The sequence below is a fragment of the Protopterus annectens genome, chromosome 7.part1 (genome assembly GCF_019279795.1).
Source record: "Protopterus annectens isolate FY-2018-M chromosome 7.part1, PAN1.0, whole genome shotgun sequence".
Lineage (NCBI taxonomy): Eukaryota > Metazoa > Chordata > Ceratodontiformes > Protopteridae > Protopterus > Protopterus annectens.
This window is the reverse complement of record NC_056740.1, coordinates 531,095,666-531,113,843: the sequence shown is the minus strand read 5'-3', so window position 1 is coordinate 531,113,843 and position 18,178 is coordinate 531,095,666. Positions and strand designations below refer to the sequence as shown.

The 18,178-nt window shown below is 38.2% G+C and overlaps 1 protein-coding gene across 1 annotated transcript in view; it reads right to left on the bottom strand.

Annotated features, from left to right (window-relative positions):
* NEDD4 (NEDD4 E3 ubiquitin protein ligase) overlaps positions 1 to 18,178 on the bottom strand; it is a 1,779,469-nt gene that overhangs the window by 509,843 nt on the left and 1,251,448 nt on the right. The window contains exon 14 of the mRNA XM_044078965.1: positions 836 to 901. Coding sequence (XP_043934900.1) covers positions 836 to 901 — 66 coding nt within the window. The remainder of the gene's footprint in view (positions 1 to 835; positions 902 to 18,178) is intronic.

Genomic DNA, 18,178 nt, shown 5'->3' with positions numbered 1-18,178 from the left:
ATCTAGATCTAAGGATGTTATAATTCCATTATACTTAGCCCTCATCAGACTAATAATTGAGTACAATGGTCCCTTTTGCATGCATCTCACCAGACACCTGCAACAACTGGAAAGACCACAGAGGTTTCTCACCAAGAAATTACAGGGTACACAAAACAAGTCTTATGAGGAATGACTGAAAGCCCTGTCACTGTATTCCATTTCCTACAGGTTACTAAGGGTGTCCCTGGCTTATAGGGCAGTCTCTGACCTGGCCCTGATGGAATTGTTACACTTATCATAAATCAAGCTGCAGGATGGTCACTTGCTCCAGGGATCTTAACCTAGCCTCTGACATGAACAGGTCACGCTGGAGAGATAAATACATCTCCCAGAGACTGCCACTTCTCTGGAACAAGCTTCCAATTCACATGAAAGAGAGCCCCACCCTGACTCTCTTGAAACACAACCTAGATCAATGGATGAGTGACCACAAATTCACTCCTGGGGGGGTGCCCATGTTCCTCCTGGACAGAGGAAGTCGATATTAACAACCATAGACCCTTACCTCTACGAACTTCATTCACCTAACCACAGACAATTAGGGCAACTTGGGATAAATATGGCTACGCTTGCAGAGGCTCTATGGCCATTAGCCTAGTAACCTCCTATGAACCTATAAATAAATAAATAAATTACAGTTTTTAAAAAATACCAAATTTTTTAGTTCACAATAAAAGACAGCAAACATTTGGTGTACGTGAAAATAAAAACTCTAGCATCTTGTGCTTTGAGCACATTAAAAGTATAATGTAAAAGGAACATAAAATGCACATATGAAACTAGCAACACTTACTGGTTTCTTCAGTTTCTTACGGAAATACTCATATTTCTGTTTATAATCACGAGAATAAGGCACTGCCTACAAGGGAAAAAAATATAAAACTTTTTAAATGGTACAATTTCAGAAAAAAAATGGAGAGCATTTCAAGATTCTAATAAAATATGTAAATAAATATTGGCCAAAAAGCACACTCTATGCATGAATGCATTGATGCACAACTGTTACTCAAGCTTTATTTTCTAATGTCCTGTTCTGAGAGGATTGCTAATCTAAAAGCAATTTCTTTAATAGTTTTAGACAGAACTGCAGAAAATGATTGTGTGTATTTATTAACTGCTAGGGGGCAACCTTCTGAAAGATGTATCATTTTTTTTAAAGGCATGTCGTTGAGGGACAGTAAAAAGAGTTTGTGAGTACAAAATGGAATTTTCTGGCTACACCCCTGTTCTGTGGTTACAGTGTAAAAGAGTGGGCAACATTCCAAAATAGTTACTCAGTTACTCTCAGTGAACGTCTGCCCTGATTCCAGAAGACATGCTCTCAGTGTAAGTAACTTACTTTGGTGTAAGGTTTATCTATAAACAGGCTTACTACGAAGATTCTAAAACACCTGCTCTCAGTTTAAGGGGTCATTACACTGACAGTCTTTTGAAATAAGGGCCCACTGTTTTGTATACATTCTGCTGCTACCAGTTAGGATAATCTAGAACTGCAGTATTTTTCTTAAATGCAGGTAGCCCTCCTCTGTACTGAGACATAAGCAATCATCAAGAATATTGGGAAAGGAAACGGTTTATAAATTAAGCATATTATGTTTCAAATCAAGTTAAAATAAGTTAGAATTAAGCTCACTTCTAAAATACAAGTTTATGATATGCACATAGTCACAATTGTATTTTGAAACTGCACACTACAAAACTTCAGTTTTGACAAAATCTTCCCAAGCCTTTTTTCCATGACACACCAATTTATGGGGTGAGTATGTGTTTGTGGTGGAGATATCTTGGGAAATCTGTTTTGTATTTTGTTTCTGGTACACCAATTATTTAATCTATCTAAAATTTAAAAAGTAAAACAGTAAGAGGAAACTATATTCCTAAGTGTATTAAGCGCAGGTGTATTTTAAATACGGAAAAATTTAATACGCAATTCCAAAAAATTCAAATAAAACAGTGGTAGGACGCTAAATGCCCAAGTGAACTCTCCTAACAGAAATTTCCAGGTATAATTTTGATGCATTTTCCACTTCAGTATTCAGCTTTAAAGACTGTTTTCTGTAGGTGATGACATCATTCATTGAGCAAGGAAAGAAAGGTTGTTTAACACAGCTGAGCTGACATCACACACCAAAGAAAGGTGAAAAACGCAATGGAGATGCAATTTTAGCTGCAACTACAACTCAGTTCATTTTTTTCCACCCAAATGTTTCTTAAGTTTGAATACACACGAATGGGTTGGTACTGTACAAAAGAAAAGACAAAGTGGCCAAGGGGAACCACAGGGTCCCTCTTCAGTACTGAGAACCAGCTTACTTTTCTTGACGTCCTTGACCACATTCTGGAATGGCTGTGCAATGTGAAACTTTGCCCAGAAGGGAGGATTCAGAATGAGCTGCCTGAACTACTACTAAAGGCAGGAGAGCATCAGCCACAACCTTCTGGCAGGCACTAATCTGAGTCCTGCCCTAGCAGCAGCATAGACATGGTCACAATTACAGAGCAGGCCTCATGGAAAACTACTGTTCAGGTGGTAAAAACAGTCCTGTCCGGCTGCTTCTTTGTTCTAAAATCAAAAAGGGCTAAAAATTTCAATTGTGCCTGATCTACTACAAGGGACTATAATCTGAACAGGCTAGACAAGTAGCTGAGGGATCTAAGCTGCAGCATGGCAAACGAGAACACTTTCTTGCTTAGCCTTTCAAGGCTTTACACTTCTTATCATGTAGTAACAAGGCAAGATGCTGTCACCCCTATTATCTCTGTTGAATGAGAAAAACAAAAAAGTCAATTCTAGAGAATTTCTACAAGATCTCAATCAACTCAGCTAGGAGTGCAAGACCTGTAGAAAGCATCTGATTTCATAGGAGATGAAACAGCAGTATAGTAGTGGTTCTAGAAAGCAAAAAAATTGCATCTTTGAGTATATAATCCACAGGTAAGGTGAACCCAAGCTCCTCCATCTCCCCAGATACTCAATACAACATTTTTTTTTTTTTTTTGGGGGGGAGGGGGGGTATGCCATACGCATAGAAAACTTCATGAGCCTGAATGTTTCTCTAAATTGTGAGAGGGACTTAATGTTCTATCTCTGAAATGAGGGTCTCTGTTTTCTAAGCTCTAAGCCCAGGACACAAAGGGGGAGGGACAACTTCTTCCCATCTCAGTACTGGCTTGGATGGCCTCATGCATGCAGTGTGTAGGCTGTAGGTTTTGTGGCATCGGCACTGAGGGACAGACATGCTAAAGGCGGCCTGAGGATGGAGCTATTGTTGGCATCAGCCCATGTTTCCAAAGAGTGCAGTCTCACACCCATAAGGCAATATTCTACCATATATCAAACTAATGTTTGACACTGAGGGCCTGACCTGTGTGTCAAGACACTGGAGGCCCTGGTATACCTCTGCATCAACTGGGCCAATAACCCCTGTTGTCTTAAGTGTTGGTATAAACTACCAACTGGGGAACTCAAGCAAATGCACCCCAGTAGCATTCTGTTTCCAAGAATGTTGTGACTATGTTAAAGGATGGCATATCAGGCTCTAACATGATGCATGTGCTCATGTTGGCCACCAGGGGGTTAGGGATAGAGTCATAAACCGAAAAGCCCTGAAAGTTGCCAGAGTGATGATCTCTGTAATTGGCTTTTGTTTCAGAAGGAAGGAAGGCATGGACCTGAAACAGCTTTCGCCCTGTGAGGAAAAAATGTGCCAATGGACTACAAAGAGGGCTGAGTGTTGACAAGCATCTGAGACCCCCCAAAAATGTGCAACAGACGTTTATCAGTGCCTTTTGCCCTTCTGAATGATCACTAATCCAGATGATACTTTAAAGCTACATTACTGCATATCAGCAGCAAAACAACACTGTGAGGTAAGCAGTTTCACTGGATACATTCCCTTTTGCTTCTCAGTACAATGATAACAAGCTTTCAGTTGCGCAGTAAATGCAGGGCAGGAAAATCCCTTTTAAAGGATGCTACTGTCCAATATCTTCTGACAAGTGCTTCCTTACCGTGAGACACAAATGTGCATATGTTTAGAAATCTTCAGAGAAGCAGTAATATTAAACAAAAAAGGATGTGAAACATTCATAATTTGAACATGAAACCTCCTTACTAAGTAGCAACATAAACTGTTCAGCTAGCAGTGAAACAGCACCATGAGCTGAGCAGTTGCACCTGATACAAAATACATTCCCTTTTGTTTTTCAGTATCACAGTGTAGGACAACAAAATCATCTTTAACGGATGTTACCAATTGACGTGTTCTGACTGACACCACAGTACAGTGAAACAAGAATATGCAAACACACACAAATATTCCAAGAAGCCACAGTTTTAAATACAACCCTCTCAAATAAATGGAGAGTCTGCAGGAGAACCTGTCAATCAAATCGAAAGACATCTGAGTCCAGTTTCTCCTCATTTTGCTATTTTAGTGATACCATGCCCCCCCCCCCAAAAAAAAAAAATCAGTTTATTTTAATTCCATAATGGCAGTAAAAGTAAAATCCACCTTAAAATCAAAAAGGTCATAATTATTATGAACTTACTTAAAGGTGGATGTTATTTTATCTGCCGCCACTTGAATATAATACAACTTTTCTGTTTTCTTAAAAGTATTCAAGCTACTATGGACACAGGCTGTATAGTAGAAGAATGCATACAGAGCCTTTGGCCACAATGCCTTCCTAACTACATTTAAATTACTTTTACATTACAAACAAAATTTGCACTCCAAAAACTTTTTAACCCACTTTTCTGCCTATGTGCAACAAGCAGATGAAGTTCTAAACTTTCCAGCTAAGTGAGGAACCTTTTTTAACCTATCTACAAGTACTCTGATTTCCATTAAACCAGCCCATGTAGCTGATGGTAATCTTGATTACAGTTTCATTTTGTCAAATGATGCTCTTTCTTACTTCACAGGCACATCACTTCTGTCTTAAATTGGATTACTTCAAGGGGGTTGGGGTGGTGCAAAGTACCTACCGTGTACACCAAACCATTAGTGAAGCTACAGGACATACCCCTATAGAAACTATTGTCATGCACTGGCCCATGCAACAGCTACAGGCAGTGCTTTGAACTACAAAGATAAAACATTTGCCAGTTAAGTTTGCAATTTTTTAAATATAATGAAATAAAACAAAAACTGTGAGGAGTGGATTAAATGTTTTATTGGTAAAGGTTCACTGGGTAGAATAAATATTTATGGGCCACATCTGGGCCATGGACCAGGAGTTTGAGAACCATATCTCAGAGTATCCTATAAATAAGATGTAATCACACAGCATTATTACATATTGAGTTTGTTCTAAGGTGAAGAGAGTAGGGAATAATGTTTGACAAACTGTCAGTTCCAAAACACAGTGAAGCCGTTACATGATGTTTCTGCGTAATTATCTCACTGTATTCAGTATCATATCTCAATCAGGATTATGTTTTAATAAGAACGTGAGAGAATTAATCCAGATAGAAAAGTTGATAATGTTTTAAAACATACCACAGTACACAGCAAGAGTTTCTCCAGTTTGATTCTCAGCTAGGGTGCCTTTGAGTTGTCTTCAGGTACTCTGGTCTCTTCCCACGTCTTAAAAATATGCAGTAGGTGGACTGTTGACTTTAAATTGTTCATAGGTGTTTGTGTTATATGTAAGAAAGGCATGGTGACCTACTTCCATGTCTGTGAATGGTGGTGGTGGTGGTTTTAATGGGATTGCTGCAGGAATTAGATGCAACTTGACAGCACTGAACGGATGGATGGTGTGACCTGGATTCTACTATGACGAAATGCATACATGTAATTTATAGATTTATCATTTATTTATAGATCAATACATAAAACTTTTCAAAAAGAAAAAAAAAATCATACCTTGTGGTGATGAACTCAAAAAAAATGTGAAGAATTAGAAAGCTTACATTGTGGACAGAATTACTAAAATGTAATATGAAAATTCTTCTTACCCATGAAAAACTGGAGGACTTCTAGGCCATTTATTTTTCTCATGTAAGGCTTTAATAAGTATTAACATAAGCACAGACTGCCTCAGCCTAAACTCAGACTTATGCTGGTCTCTGACAGGAACCAACATTGGTCACAATGTCTTCTCAAACAAAAACAACACTGTCCTCTGCCAACTTCTTGTAACCTATGAATGGTAGAACAGGAACAAGAAAAGATGTGTCTTTAGAATGGGAGGAAAGTGCCCTTAACAGTTGGAGCAAAAAGGCTCCTGTCTGACAGATAAGAGTCCAGCAGCCTCTTTCACATGCAAAATTAGTTTTGTAATGTTCGATATTCATAGCAATTTAAGTACTGGTGAGCATGCTTGTTTTGGTTTATATTGGTAAAAGTTGAAAGAGCACAGGAAAAAAAAATATAACCTCATATTTCTCTTTGATAGTAAAGATAAAGTGCCAGCCACAAAGGTAGCAAAGTGGAGTTGTAAGTTGGCAAAGTCTTCCTCTTCATGGATTAGTTTTTTATCTTTGGATTTCTTGTTTAGCATTCTTCATTTTCACTGATTATACCATGTATTTTATTTTCTTTCTCCTTTTTATCTGAATCTACCATTTTTTATTTCTATTTATTACTTTTATAACTTTTCTCAATCTACCATTTTACTTACTTAACTCACTGTAGATTCGAAGTCAAACCTTAACAACCAAAAGCTATGTTCTACTTATGCTCTAAACACTGTTCATTGTCGATTGCACATTTGGTCACAGTTAGTAATCCCAGCTATCTTTTTTCACTGCTTGATATTGCTGCCCATTCCCTAGACTGCACTCCTTACGCTCTTACATCAAAATATTGCTGAGTGTGATTTGCACTGCTGGCTAAGTGCCAAAGTCTAATTTTAATAATAGCACAGTTCTTTTGTTCTTCATTCTTCTTTAAGATTACAAGTCTAATTTTTAAAACAGCACATTTTTCTGTTGTTCATTGTTCTTTATGATTAGAAGTTTAATTTTAATAGTAGCATACTTATTGTTGCACTGCTGTTCAATGCTAGTTAGAATAAAAATTATAATCTTAATGGCAGCAACTGTACTGTACATTTTAACTGATGTCTGTACACTGCTTTATTATCAAGTGCATTTTTTTACAGAGTTATTTGCAAATATCTTACATTTTACTTGATATCTGAATACTAAATTACTGCTGACTGTAGTTCTGGACACATTGTTTATTCTCAAGTTCCTTACTGCATTGTTGTTGCTCTGTGGTTTACTGATAGTCATTCTCCAAGCTGCAAAGGCAATTGTGTATATCACAATACTGCAGATTTGTTGTTCGCATGCTGCTCACTGGTAGTCATTCTCTGAAATGCACTGCTGTCATTGTTGATAGCACTGTTACACTGCATTTAGCACTGCTTATCTCACTATGGTTATCACATTAAAACTGTTTCACTGCTAGTCACTCCCAGTTGCTGAAACAGCTCCTGCAAGACAACCTACTTTTGGATTTAACCTTCTGCCTTCCCACACCACTACATTTGTTGGCTTTAACCTTTTCTAATTTGACTTATCTTGACCTTTTTTCAAACTGTGTTCAGAGATAACCATTTTAAATCATTAAACCAGTAATCTCATTTGACAATATTGGCCAACATGGAATTTCAGTCAGCTCTTGTCCCTTCTGTAGCCAGCCTGACAGCACATAACATTTTGAGGCACTGTAGCAATTGCTTCATGCTTACTGAAAACAAATTTTAAAAACATTCAGTCTAAAAATATTGTCTCTGTCAAAGGTATAAGTATGTATCCACACTGGAGGGTTACCCTCTCACCCTAGAGCTCAGCTGGTAAACAACACAAGCTCCAAGCACCACTGCTATACCAACTTATGTTGAATTAATTGAAAGAAAACTGATGAAACATCCAAAATGAGCCTAAGAAACTTCACCCATTAGACTGCATATATCTCTAGGGGCCCGATTCTACCAGACTTGGTCTCAATGTAATTGATTTACTCCAATGTAAACCTGCTTTATAGACAGGCCTTACACTGCAGCAAGTCACTTAAGCCAAAAACAAGAATTGTGGAATCTGGAGCCAAGAGTCACAATGATGCTCACTCTAAGTCCCTTATAAATCTGCCTGAACTCATAATACAGTGTTGATAGTAGGCAACTCTACAATTTATTTTTGCCTGTTTCACTGGATACAATCATAGTAGCTGCTTACAGAGGTAGGTTATTGCCTAGGACAATGGTGGTCACTGTACAATTATAGTAGTTCCTAAAGAACTACATCAGCTAAATAACAAAATGTTATAAAAGTAGACATCAGGAATATAAAATTAAATTTCTGACACTATAACAGACTACACTCACTTTTGATAACTGCCATACATACAAATGAAACAGATAACACAGTAGTGTACTGAAAGCACAACAGCAAAGAAGGAATGCCGAAAGTAGGGAAGAGGTCTGAGTCAGGAAGGACATGAGGGAAGTGCACAATTCCCAATCCCCCCCCCCCAGCTAGCTGAATAAGAGTAGAGTGACTGTTAACTGCTTTCTTGGTACCAGGATCCAGAATATAAACAGGTCCCTCAGCTCCATTCATCCTGCCAAATATGATTATGAACTGTCAATGGTTAACGTGGGTATAAATAACAATGCTCACCATATGGATTTTGCTGTGCATATATCTATAGCAGGAAAGGCACTGGTCTTGAGTGCATTTTTATCAACAACCAGAATAATGTTAACAGTCAAAAAAAAGCAGCTTAAACAACTGGTTGTTCAACTGGTGTCATTCAAGGAGTACCAGTACATGCCAACATTAGATGAGATAATGGAGAATCCTTCCTGCTTTGCCAGGAATGGTCTTCACATCTCTCACCAGGGCTTGCTCATACTGGCTAACGTTTTAATTAACCCCATAGTGACTTTTTTTATGTAGAGTCTATATCCTGAATATCCTAAGCTAGTGAATTCTAATTCAGAATATCTTAAGGTAACTATATTCAATGCTAGGAGTCTTAACAAAAAATCTTGAGGCCCTCCTGTAACTCAAAACACATCCATATTTCTGTACTCACCAAAAACATGTTTTCAGTGCCGAGAAAGCACTTTCTCTTTATCTAGGTTTAGCTCCAGTCATAACTTCAAACCCACTGGCAACTGTGACAGAATATCAGTATTTGTCAGGGACCCCATTGTCTCTTGCAATAGACTGCTCATGACCCTAATTTTGAACTACTGGAAGTCTGAAGTTACACTGAATAAAGTTAATTATACAATGACCCCCCCATTAATATTCAAAAACGTGCATGCTGATTGGTCAGCGTGCACGTTGTAAATCAGAGTTATAGTAATGGAAAAAGGTCTGGTCCCTCGGACTTTTTCCATTACTATAACTCTTTTTTTACAGCAACGGAGAACGCAAGATCTCCATTGTTTCACGCTGTCTCGCTATATTAAACGAGTTTAACATAGCGAGACAGCTTAAAAAAAAGCAACGGAGATTCTCCATTGCTTTTTTTAAAGCTGTCTCGCTATGTTAAACTCCTTTAACATAGCGAGACAGTTTGTAAAAAGCAACGGAGATCTTGCTTTCTCCATTGCTTTTGCCCACAGCTCTGATGTACTGCGTAGGCATAGGCATGTGCAGTACATCAGAACTGCCGCAGAATACCAGACAGCTTCGGAAGGGCAGCAGTGAGGCATTATACAATGCCATTATTTAAGAAAAGTAATTATTTTTTTCTTAAATAATGTCATTGTATAATAGCAATAACCGACTTCTGGGTGTGGGTAATGCTGGATTTACCCACTGTTGGCTTTGTTTGGCCACTCAGGCTTCGCCCTCATGACCAAACTACACCAGCCGTGGGTAAATCCAGCATTACCCACACCCAGGCGTGGGTTATTGCTATATTATTACTTCATAGCTAGATACAGCCATCTTTTGATAATGATGACTTCCTGAATGACTCAGCAGAAATACCAAGTAATACAGTTTCATATTACGTGACTTTGATTATCCATTAATTAATTGGATGACCTATATCATAAATGGCAAGGATGCCCACTGTTTCTTTAACTTTATAATGCTATCTACATTGAAAGATAGTAAACCTGGCTAACAGAGCCCCAACATCTTTGGTCTTGTCTATAAAAACACAGCTCCCACTATGCACTCCTTTCTGCATCTCATCTTCTCTTGTAAAAAAAATAAATAAAAACAAATCCAAAGCCTTCTCTTTTAAAACTACTGCCACCTCCACTGTAAATATCTCTGGGTTCAAGGGACCTTCTTAGGCTAACCTTCTAGAATTTCTTGATGATCTAGGAGAATTTAGATGCAATCCCTCATCATTACATCCCATTGCTAAAGCAACTTACTATGCCTCTACTTTTTTCTCTCACTTAACGAACTGTATTAATAAAGCAGTCCCAATTTGCACCAAAGATATGGGTAAATTTAATAACAAACCTCTACTGTAGAATATCTATATCAATAAACTAAAGAAGAATATGAGGAAGAAGATACTCAATTCATATAACAGGTCTCATTCCATCCAATGAAGCAGGCTAACAGAAAGTTTAAAGTTGCCATTAGAAAGGTTAAATCTGAATATTAGCATAGAATTGCAGCTAAAAACTAACCTTAGTTCTTAACTTTCTGACATCCTAGTTGCCCTCTAAAATCATTACAGAAGCAGTTCTCATAGTCCTCTCGAAAGGAAAAAGTATACCAAAATAGGCCCAGATACTGCACACCTACCTGCCTAATTATTAGTGTTAGAGATTATCTATCTGATCCCCCACTTAATCTCTTTAACCTAAGCCTATCCAGGAGTTACACTCCCGATTTCTAAAAACAGGCATTGTAATGTTATTACATAAAGGTGGTACTACCACTCATCCTACTAATTAGCCCCATTAGTCTCAGCAGTCTTACATGTAAAGCTATGGAACATATCAAATTCTGACCTCACAAATTTATATACTGGAAACCTCTTAGCCCTGGACACGAATCAGCATGGTATTGTGAAAATAAGGTCTTGTCTCCTTGCACCTCGTTAATTTTGTCAAAAAAGACAATTTAACAATTGATTATGGTCATGCTATACACACAGCATACCTTGGTCTGGCCTAAGCCTTATATTCTTCATGTTAAATATTACTAACAAGCTGACAAAACCAAGGTGGAAGTGTATGGCAAGAAGCACACAAATCCAATAAAACAAATCCTGGTTTATTGCACAAAATGTAAGCGCTTTCGCAGTGATACCACACTGCTTCATCAGACATGTGGTGCCATACACTTCCACCTTGGTTTTGCTGGTTCTGCTGTTGGGGTTTTTGGTGGACTGTTCACTACTTGGGACTTTGTTTGTGTGTATTACTAACAAACTGCTTAAACTACACATGAAAAAGTTTGTTGTGTGCTGGATTCAGAGTTGCTCACGCTTTCTATGCATGCAAAAATATTACCAGTGGAGTCTCACAGGCCTCATATATATATATATATATATATATATATATATATATATATATGTATACAGTGGATATAAAAAGTGTACACACCCCTGTTAAAATGCCAGGTTTTTGTGATATAAAAAAATGAGATCACAATAAATAATTTCAAAATTTTCCCTCCTTTAATGTGACCTATAACCTGTATAATTCAATTGAACAAACAAATTTGTTAGGGGAAAAATATAAAAAATAAAAAACGTACAATAAGCTGGTTGCATAAATGTGCACACCCCTAAACTAATACTTTGTTGAAGCACCTTTTGATTTAATTACAGCATTCAGTCTTCTTGGGTACACACCTGCCATCAATTAAAGAGACTGATTAACCCCAAATAAAGTTCAGTTGTCCTAGTACGATTTTCCTGATATTTACTCAGTTGCTTGCTACACCAAAAGCCATGGTTCGCAGAGAGCTTACAAAGCATCAAAGGGATCTCATTGTTGAAAGGTATCAGTCAGGAGAAGAGTACAAAATTTTTTCCACAGCATTGGATATACCATGGAACACAGTGAAGACAGTTATCAAAAAGTAGAGAAAATATGGGACAACAGTGACGTTGCAAAGAACTGGACGTCCCTCCAAAATTGATGAAAAGACGAGACAAAAACTGATCAGGGAGGCTGCCAAGAGACCTACAGCAACACTGAAGGAGCTGCAGGAACTTCTGGCAAGTACTGGTTGTGTACTACATGTGACAACAATCTCTCATATTCTCCACATGTCTGGACTATGGGGTATGGTTACAAGACGGAAGCCTTTTCTTACACGGAAAAATACCCAGGCCCAGCTAAAATTTGCAAAACAATACATCACATTTCCCAAAAGCATGTGCGAAAATGTGCTATGGTCTGATGAGACCAAGGCTGAACTTTTTTGCCACAATTCCAAAAGGTACGTGTGGTACAAAAACAACACTTCGCGTCACCAAAAGAACACCATCCCCACTGTGAAGCATGGTGGTGGCAGTATCATGCTTTGGGGTTGCATTTCTTCAGCTGGAACTGGGGCTTTAGTCAAGGTTGAGGGAATTATGAACAGTTCCAAACACCAGTCACTTTTGGCCCAAAACCTACAGGCATCTGCTAGAAAGCTGAAGATGAAGAGGAATTTTACCTTTCAATACGACAATGACCCCAAGCATACATCAAAATCAACAAAAGAATGGTTTCACCAGCAGAAAATTTAAGTTTTGGAATGGCCCAGCTAGAGCCCACACCTAAATCCAATAGAAAATCTGTGCAGTGACCTGAAGAGGGTTGTGCAGAAGAGATGCCCTCGCAATCTGACAGATTTGGAGTGCTTATGCAAGGAAGAGTGGGCAAATATTGCCAAGTCAAGATGTGCCATGCTGATAAGACTCCTACCCAAGAAGACATAATGCTGTAATTAAATCGAAAGGTGCGTCAACAAAGTATTAGTTTAAGGGTGTGCACATTTATGCAACCAGCTTATTGCACATACTTTATTTTTTCTATATTTTCCCCTAAAAGATTTGTTTTTCAGTTGAATTGTGCAGATTATAGGTCACATTAAAGGTGGAAAAAGTTTTGAAATGATTTATTGTGGTCTCATTTTTTATACAAAAAAATGGCATTTTAACAGGGGTGTGTACACTTTTTATATCCACTGTATACACACACACACACATATATATATATATATATATATATATATATATATACACACACACACACACACACACACACACACACACACACACACACACACACAGTAAGAGAAAGAGAGAGAGATATCCAGTGGATATAAAAACTGTACACACCCCTGTTAAAATGCCATATGTTTTGTGATATAAAAAAATGAGACCACAATAAATCATTTCAATCTTTTCCCACCTTTAATGTGACCTATAACATGTACAATTCAACTGAAAAACAAACAAATCTGTTAGGGGAAAAATATAAAAAATAAAAAACATACAAGCTGGTTGCATAAGTGTGCACACCCTTAAACTAATACTTTGTTTAAGCATCTTTTGATTTAATTACACCATATATAATTTCAGAATGCAGAACAAGTCTAGAATACACCTGTATTCAGATGGCATTAAATCAATAGTAAAAATTATGTTTATATTTCTCAACCAAACTAAGCTAGAAATTAGTGCACAGGATTAAGATTATGATCTGTTAATTATTTTTTCATTTAGTCCGTAGTTTGATTCCCTCAACCTCCATTTGCCAGAGTATGCAAGATTCTCTCTTCCTTATTTCTTGGTTTAGAAAAGAACACCAGGAGATAAATATATTGGTTTTAAGTAAATTATAACATACCTCACATCATTTTTAACTGTAATTTTATGTAAACTAAGATAAAGTTATGTTACTATTAGGGGGATAGAAGAGGGGCATAGTCAGTTATGTTTCTTAGACTGACACTGAGCCTAAGCTGCCCCTTTTTTCTTACAGTTGCCCTGACACTGTTTTTTGAACTGTTTCCACAATTTTTGTTGGAATTGTTTACATGGTTTGCTATAAAGAGGCTCAGTGCTGGAAGAGTAATTTCTGTTGTATTTGAAAATATGGGATTGAAACATCTATTTGATCCCCTGGATCAGTTCTCCCTGTAATCAAATCTCCTCAAGCCTTGCCGATGAGGTGCCAAATAATACTTCTTTATCAAGGGGGCATTAAAAATTTGAGATCTGACATCCTCATGAAGATTTTGGGATCTTAGCCATGCATATCTATGCAGCACGTCCTGGCACTGCATTCACAGCATCATAAAACACTTCAAGGAATGCTTGGTGACTTATGTGACTGAGGAAATGATGGAAAGCAATGAGGACTTAATGTCAGACGAAGGTCACTCAGCAACTGTGTTATTCATATTGGAAGAGGTTGCCAGAAGATATTTAGCCACGTGTGCCTGACAATTAATTGTTTTGAATACTAGGGTGGAAGATATTTAGATGATCTTGCTGTAACTGTCAAAAGCACTGTCATCCTTGTCTGAGGGCAAAGGATTAGTGGCAGTAAGGTGCTTAAAGCCAATGCCTTTGGTTAAGGAGATAACAGATAGATCAAACTTATGGGTCAAAGGTACCTTGTAAATTCTGTCTGGCTTTTTCAATGTGAGAGCTTGACTCTCAGGATCTCAGGAAAATTCCATGCAGCATTAAAAGCATTCCTCTGACACACTAATGAAAGGAGGGACAGAGGTTTCTATCAGTTAAAGGTCATAATATATTTTCTCTGTATCAGGCATTTCTTTTTCCTCTCCCTGGTAGGCAGTTCATTCTGCTTAGCGTGTCAGAAAAGAAGAATCTGAAGAAATATTTTCTTCACATTCTAACTCCAAAGAGTCATGAGAGGATACCTGGGAGATATAACCCAGCCCAAAGTTCTCAAAATCAAGCTGAGATTCACTATTAGAAGGAGATGGCAATATCTTTCTTTTGTATAAGAAGAAACAGGTGAAGCAAACAGAAGTAACTAAAAGGCCATACAAAGACTTTAAGCAAAAGAAAATCATTCCTCCCTAGACTGCTTAGAAGAGGTTATAGGAGGAGAGATATGTTCTATCTGTCTTTTTTTTTTTTTTTTTGCAATATCTGAATAGAAACTCCAGATAGACTCCAATGTACTGACTTCAACATGGGTGTCCCCCTTCCCCGACTAACACCTGTGGGATGCCATCAGGCAGTTCAGAGATCACCAAGTAAGGTTCTCCTTTCTTGCTATTAGCAGCATGTCTAGCCTTGGACAACATGCTACTCTCCCGAATCTTAGTGGCATCCCAAAGGCCTGCACCAGAGGGGTTAGTAGAACTGATAAATGGGTGAATGACTCAGATACAGCCACAGAGGAGTCATCTGTTAAAGGCCAGGAAAGAGGAGATACTGCTTTAGGGATTTCTCTTACATCTTTCCTTTTTCTTTGAGGCTAGATAAGAGATATCTGAAGAACTGGCACACAAGTTTATTGCTTGTTTTACAAGAGCTTTAAGCCATTGGTTTCTAAATAAAGTTTAAGGGAGCTGATCTGACTTCTAACAGTTTTCAGGGTAAACGACTGATAGATACTACACAAGCAGACATCACGTAACTCCCCTAGGCAAAATAAGCAAGCTGTGTGGGTATCTCTATAAGGAATTTGTTGTACACAGGCACCTTCCCTGAAATGTCCCCAACAGAGAATTTATCTGCCCAAAAGATTGAAGCAGCCAACTGCCAAACCACTGAAGATGCAGCAAAGACAAAATAACTTGTATCTTCAATGGCGAGAAAGTACTGAATTTTGATACCTGTGCATCTGCTTTTATACCAACATTCCCTCATGCACCTCAGATGTATGGTACAGGTGAAAGGTACCTACAAACCTTTGAATATTACACAAATGTCTGATCCTTGTCTGCATATGTCCCATACAGCCTAGGCTAATGCAACAATGATCATCTATATACTACTGTGATTTCAGGCACTTACAGACTAACACCTTTTGTGTAAAAGTGATATTTACATACCTTCTAAGTGGCATTATAAATTATTTTTCATTAAGTTGAAGATACAACTGCTTTTCTACTGATTAAGCCAGTAGCCTGATGTATAGAGATTTTATGTATACCACTGCCCATTTAATTTCCTGACATTTTTTTAAGATGGTCAATTCATTTTGGAGATATGGTCATTTTTTACAGCAGCAAAATGTTTTTTTTTTTTATTTAATAATTTACTTAATGCTGTTAAATGGATTGCCCATTTAGGTAGAGGCATATTTTCAAGAGAGTCCGGGGAGATAAAAAAGTAGTTGTGTAAGTAAACTTACCATGAACGTGAATGTTCAAATGATCATTGCTGCAGTTGCCTTAGCTATATGGGTTATGTCCTGCTAAAGATATACCTGCCGGACAGCTTCAGGACATCTTCCACATGCCCAAACTGTCTGGCAGCTCGAGGCGAGCTGACAAAAAGACAAGTTTAAGCACCAAGCCCTTCAGAGCTTTCCTGCCATCAGAGACAGGGAGGCTGAGCTCTGAAAGAACAACACTAGGAAGACCAAAAAAGAAATAACCATACCTTGGCATAAACAGCACACCAAAAACAAGGGAGACGGAAGGAAGGAGTGGCGACTACAACAGTGATCATTCGAACATTTACTGTTATGGTAAGTTTACTAACAAAACTGTACTGTCTTTGTCATACTGATCACTGCTGTGGTAGCCTTAGCTGTATAGTATACTACATTTGGGAGGTGGAAGGAGAAGAATCCAGGAGCCCTGGGTGAATGTTCCTTGCAAAGCCTGATCTAGACCTAGAGAAAGAATGAAGCTTATAGTACTTTGTAAAAGCATGTACAGAGGATCAAATTGCAATTCCAAGAATACTTCTAGAATCCAACCCTTTTGAAAAAAACACAGATGAAACCAATGCCTTGGTAGAGTAGGCCTTGACTTTACCTGGAACAGTTTTGTTATACTGAGTAGAACAAAAAGTAATAGCCTTCGACAACATTTGGAAACAGTCTGCTGTGACACTGGTTGCCCCTTCTTTCTACCTTCATATGAAATGAATAACTGAGTCGAAGATCTGAAAGATTTAATTCTGTCAAGATAGTATCTGACTTGTCTGTCGGGATAAAAGGATGGAGCATCCTTTATAAGTTCATAGGTTTCATAGGTGTGTACTAGGCTAATGATGACCTAGGGCCTTTACAAGCCTAGCTGTAGAACCAAAATGTGTCCCAAAAGTTTTATGTTTTAGACATTTTTAAAGGGGATGATTTCTGGTTTTGACATGAATTATTGACAACCTCTGTCCATCAGGGGTGAAAAAGAAGTTATGTTCTCACCATAACGTTCCATGTGAGTTGTTAATCTCGCCTTTGTTCTTACAAGTCGGTATAGAGTCAATCCATCAGCTCCGAGTCAGCTGCTTTCCAAGCTCAAGATCTTTCAGTAGCTTGAGGGACAGCACCTATCCCATGATGCTCTCTGACTAATCCTCAGATCTAGTTTGCTGAATTCAGCAACAAAGGAACAGCCTAACATGCCCTAAATGTCAATATGTGTATATATAAAAAACATATATGTACAGTTAACCACAGGAAGAAAGTCTAGTAGAAGAAAAAGTCAGTAGACAAACCCAACCAGACATCCAGTCGTAACCGGTCTTCAAGAACCCGGAGGGGGATGGAGAGTGGGAAATGTAAGAAGAAAGGCGAGATGAACAACTCACATGGAACGTTATGGTAAAAACATAACTTCTTTATGTGAAGTTGTTCAATCTCGCCATTTGTTCTTACACGCAGAAGGCCCCAAGCACCCAAACCCTGGGTGGCTCACGGAAGTGCATTCCTGAGAACAGTGGAACCAAAGGAAGCTCTGTCCCTGGAGGCCCTGTCCACTTTGTAATAAGTGATAAACGTATGTGGTTTTGACCAAGTGGCGGCTGCACAAATGGTGTCCAAAGGCAAATGAGCTGCGTGAGCTAGAGATGTGGATACCGCCCTAGTGGAATGAGCTTTCACCTTGTATTCTAAGGTCTGATTAGTTGAAGAGTATACAAACTTTATGCAGTCTGATAACCATTTAGACAAGATAACTTTAGACACAGATAGCCCTTTTTTTATCAGTGTAGGAGATAAAAAGCTTTTCAGATTTTCTAAAATCCTTTGT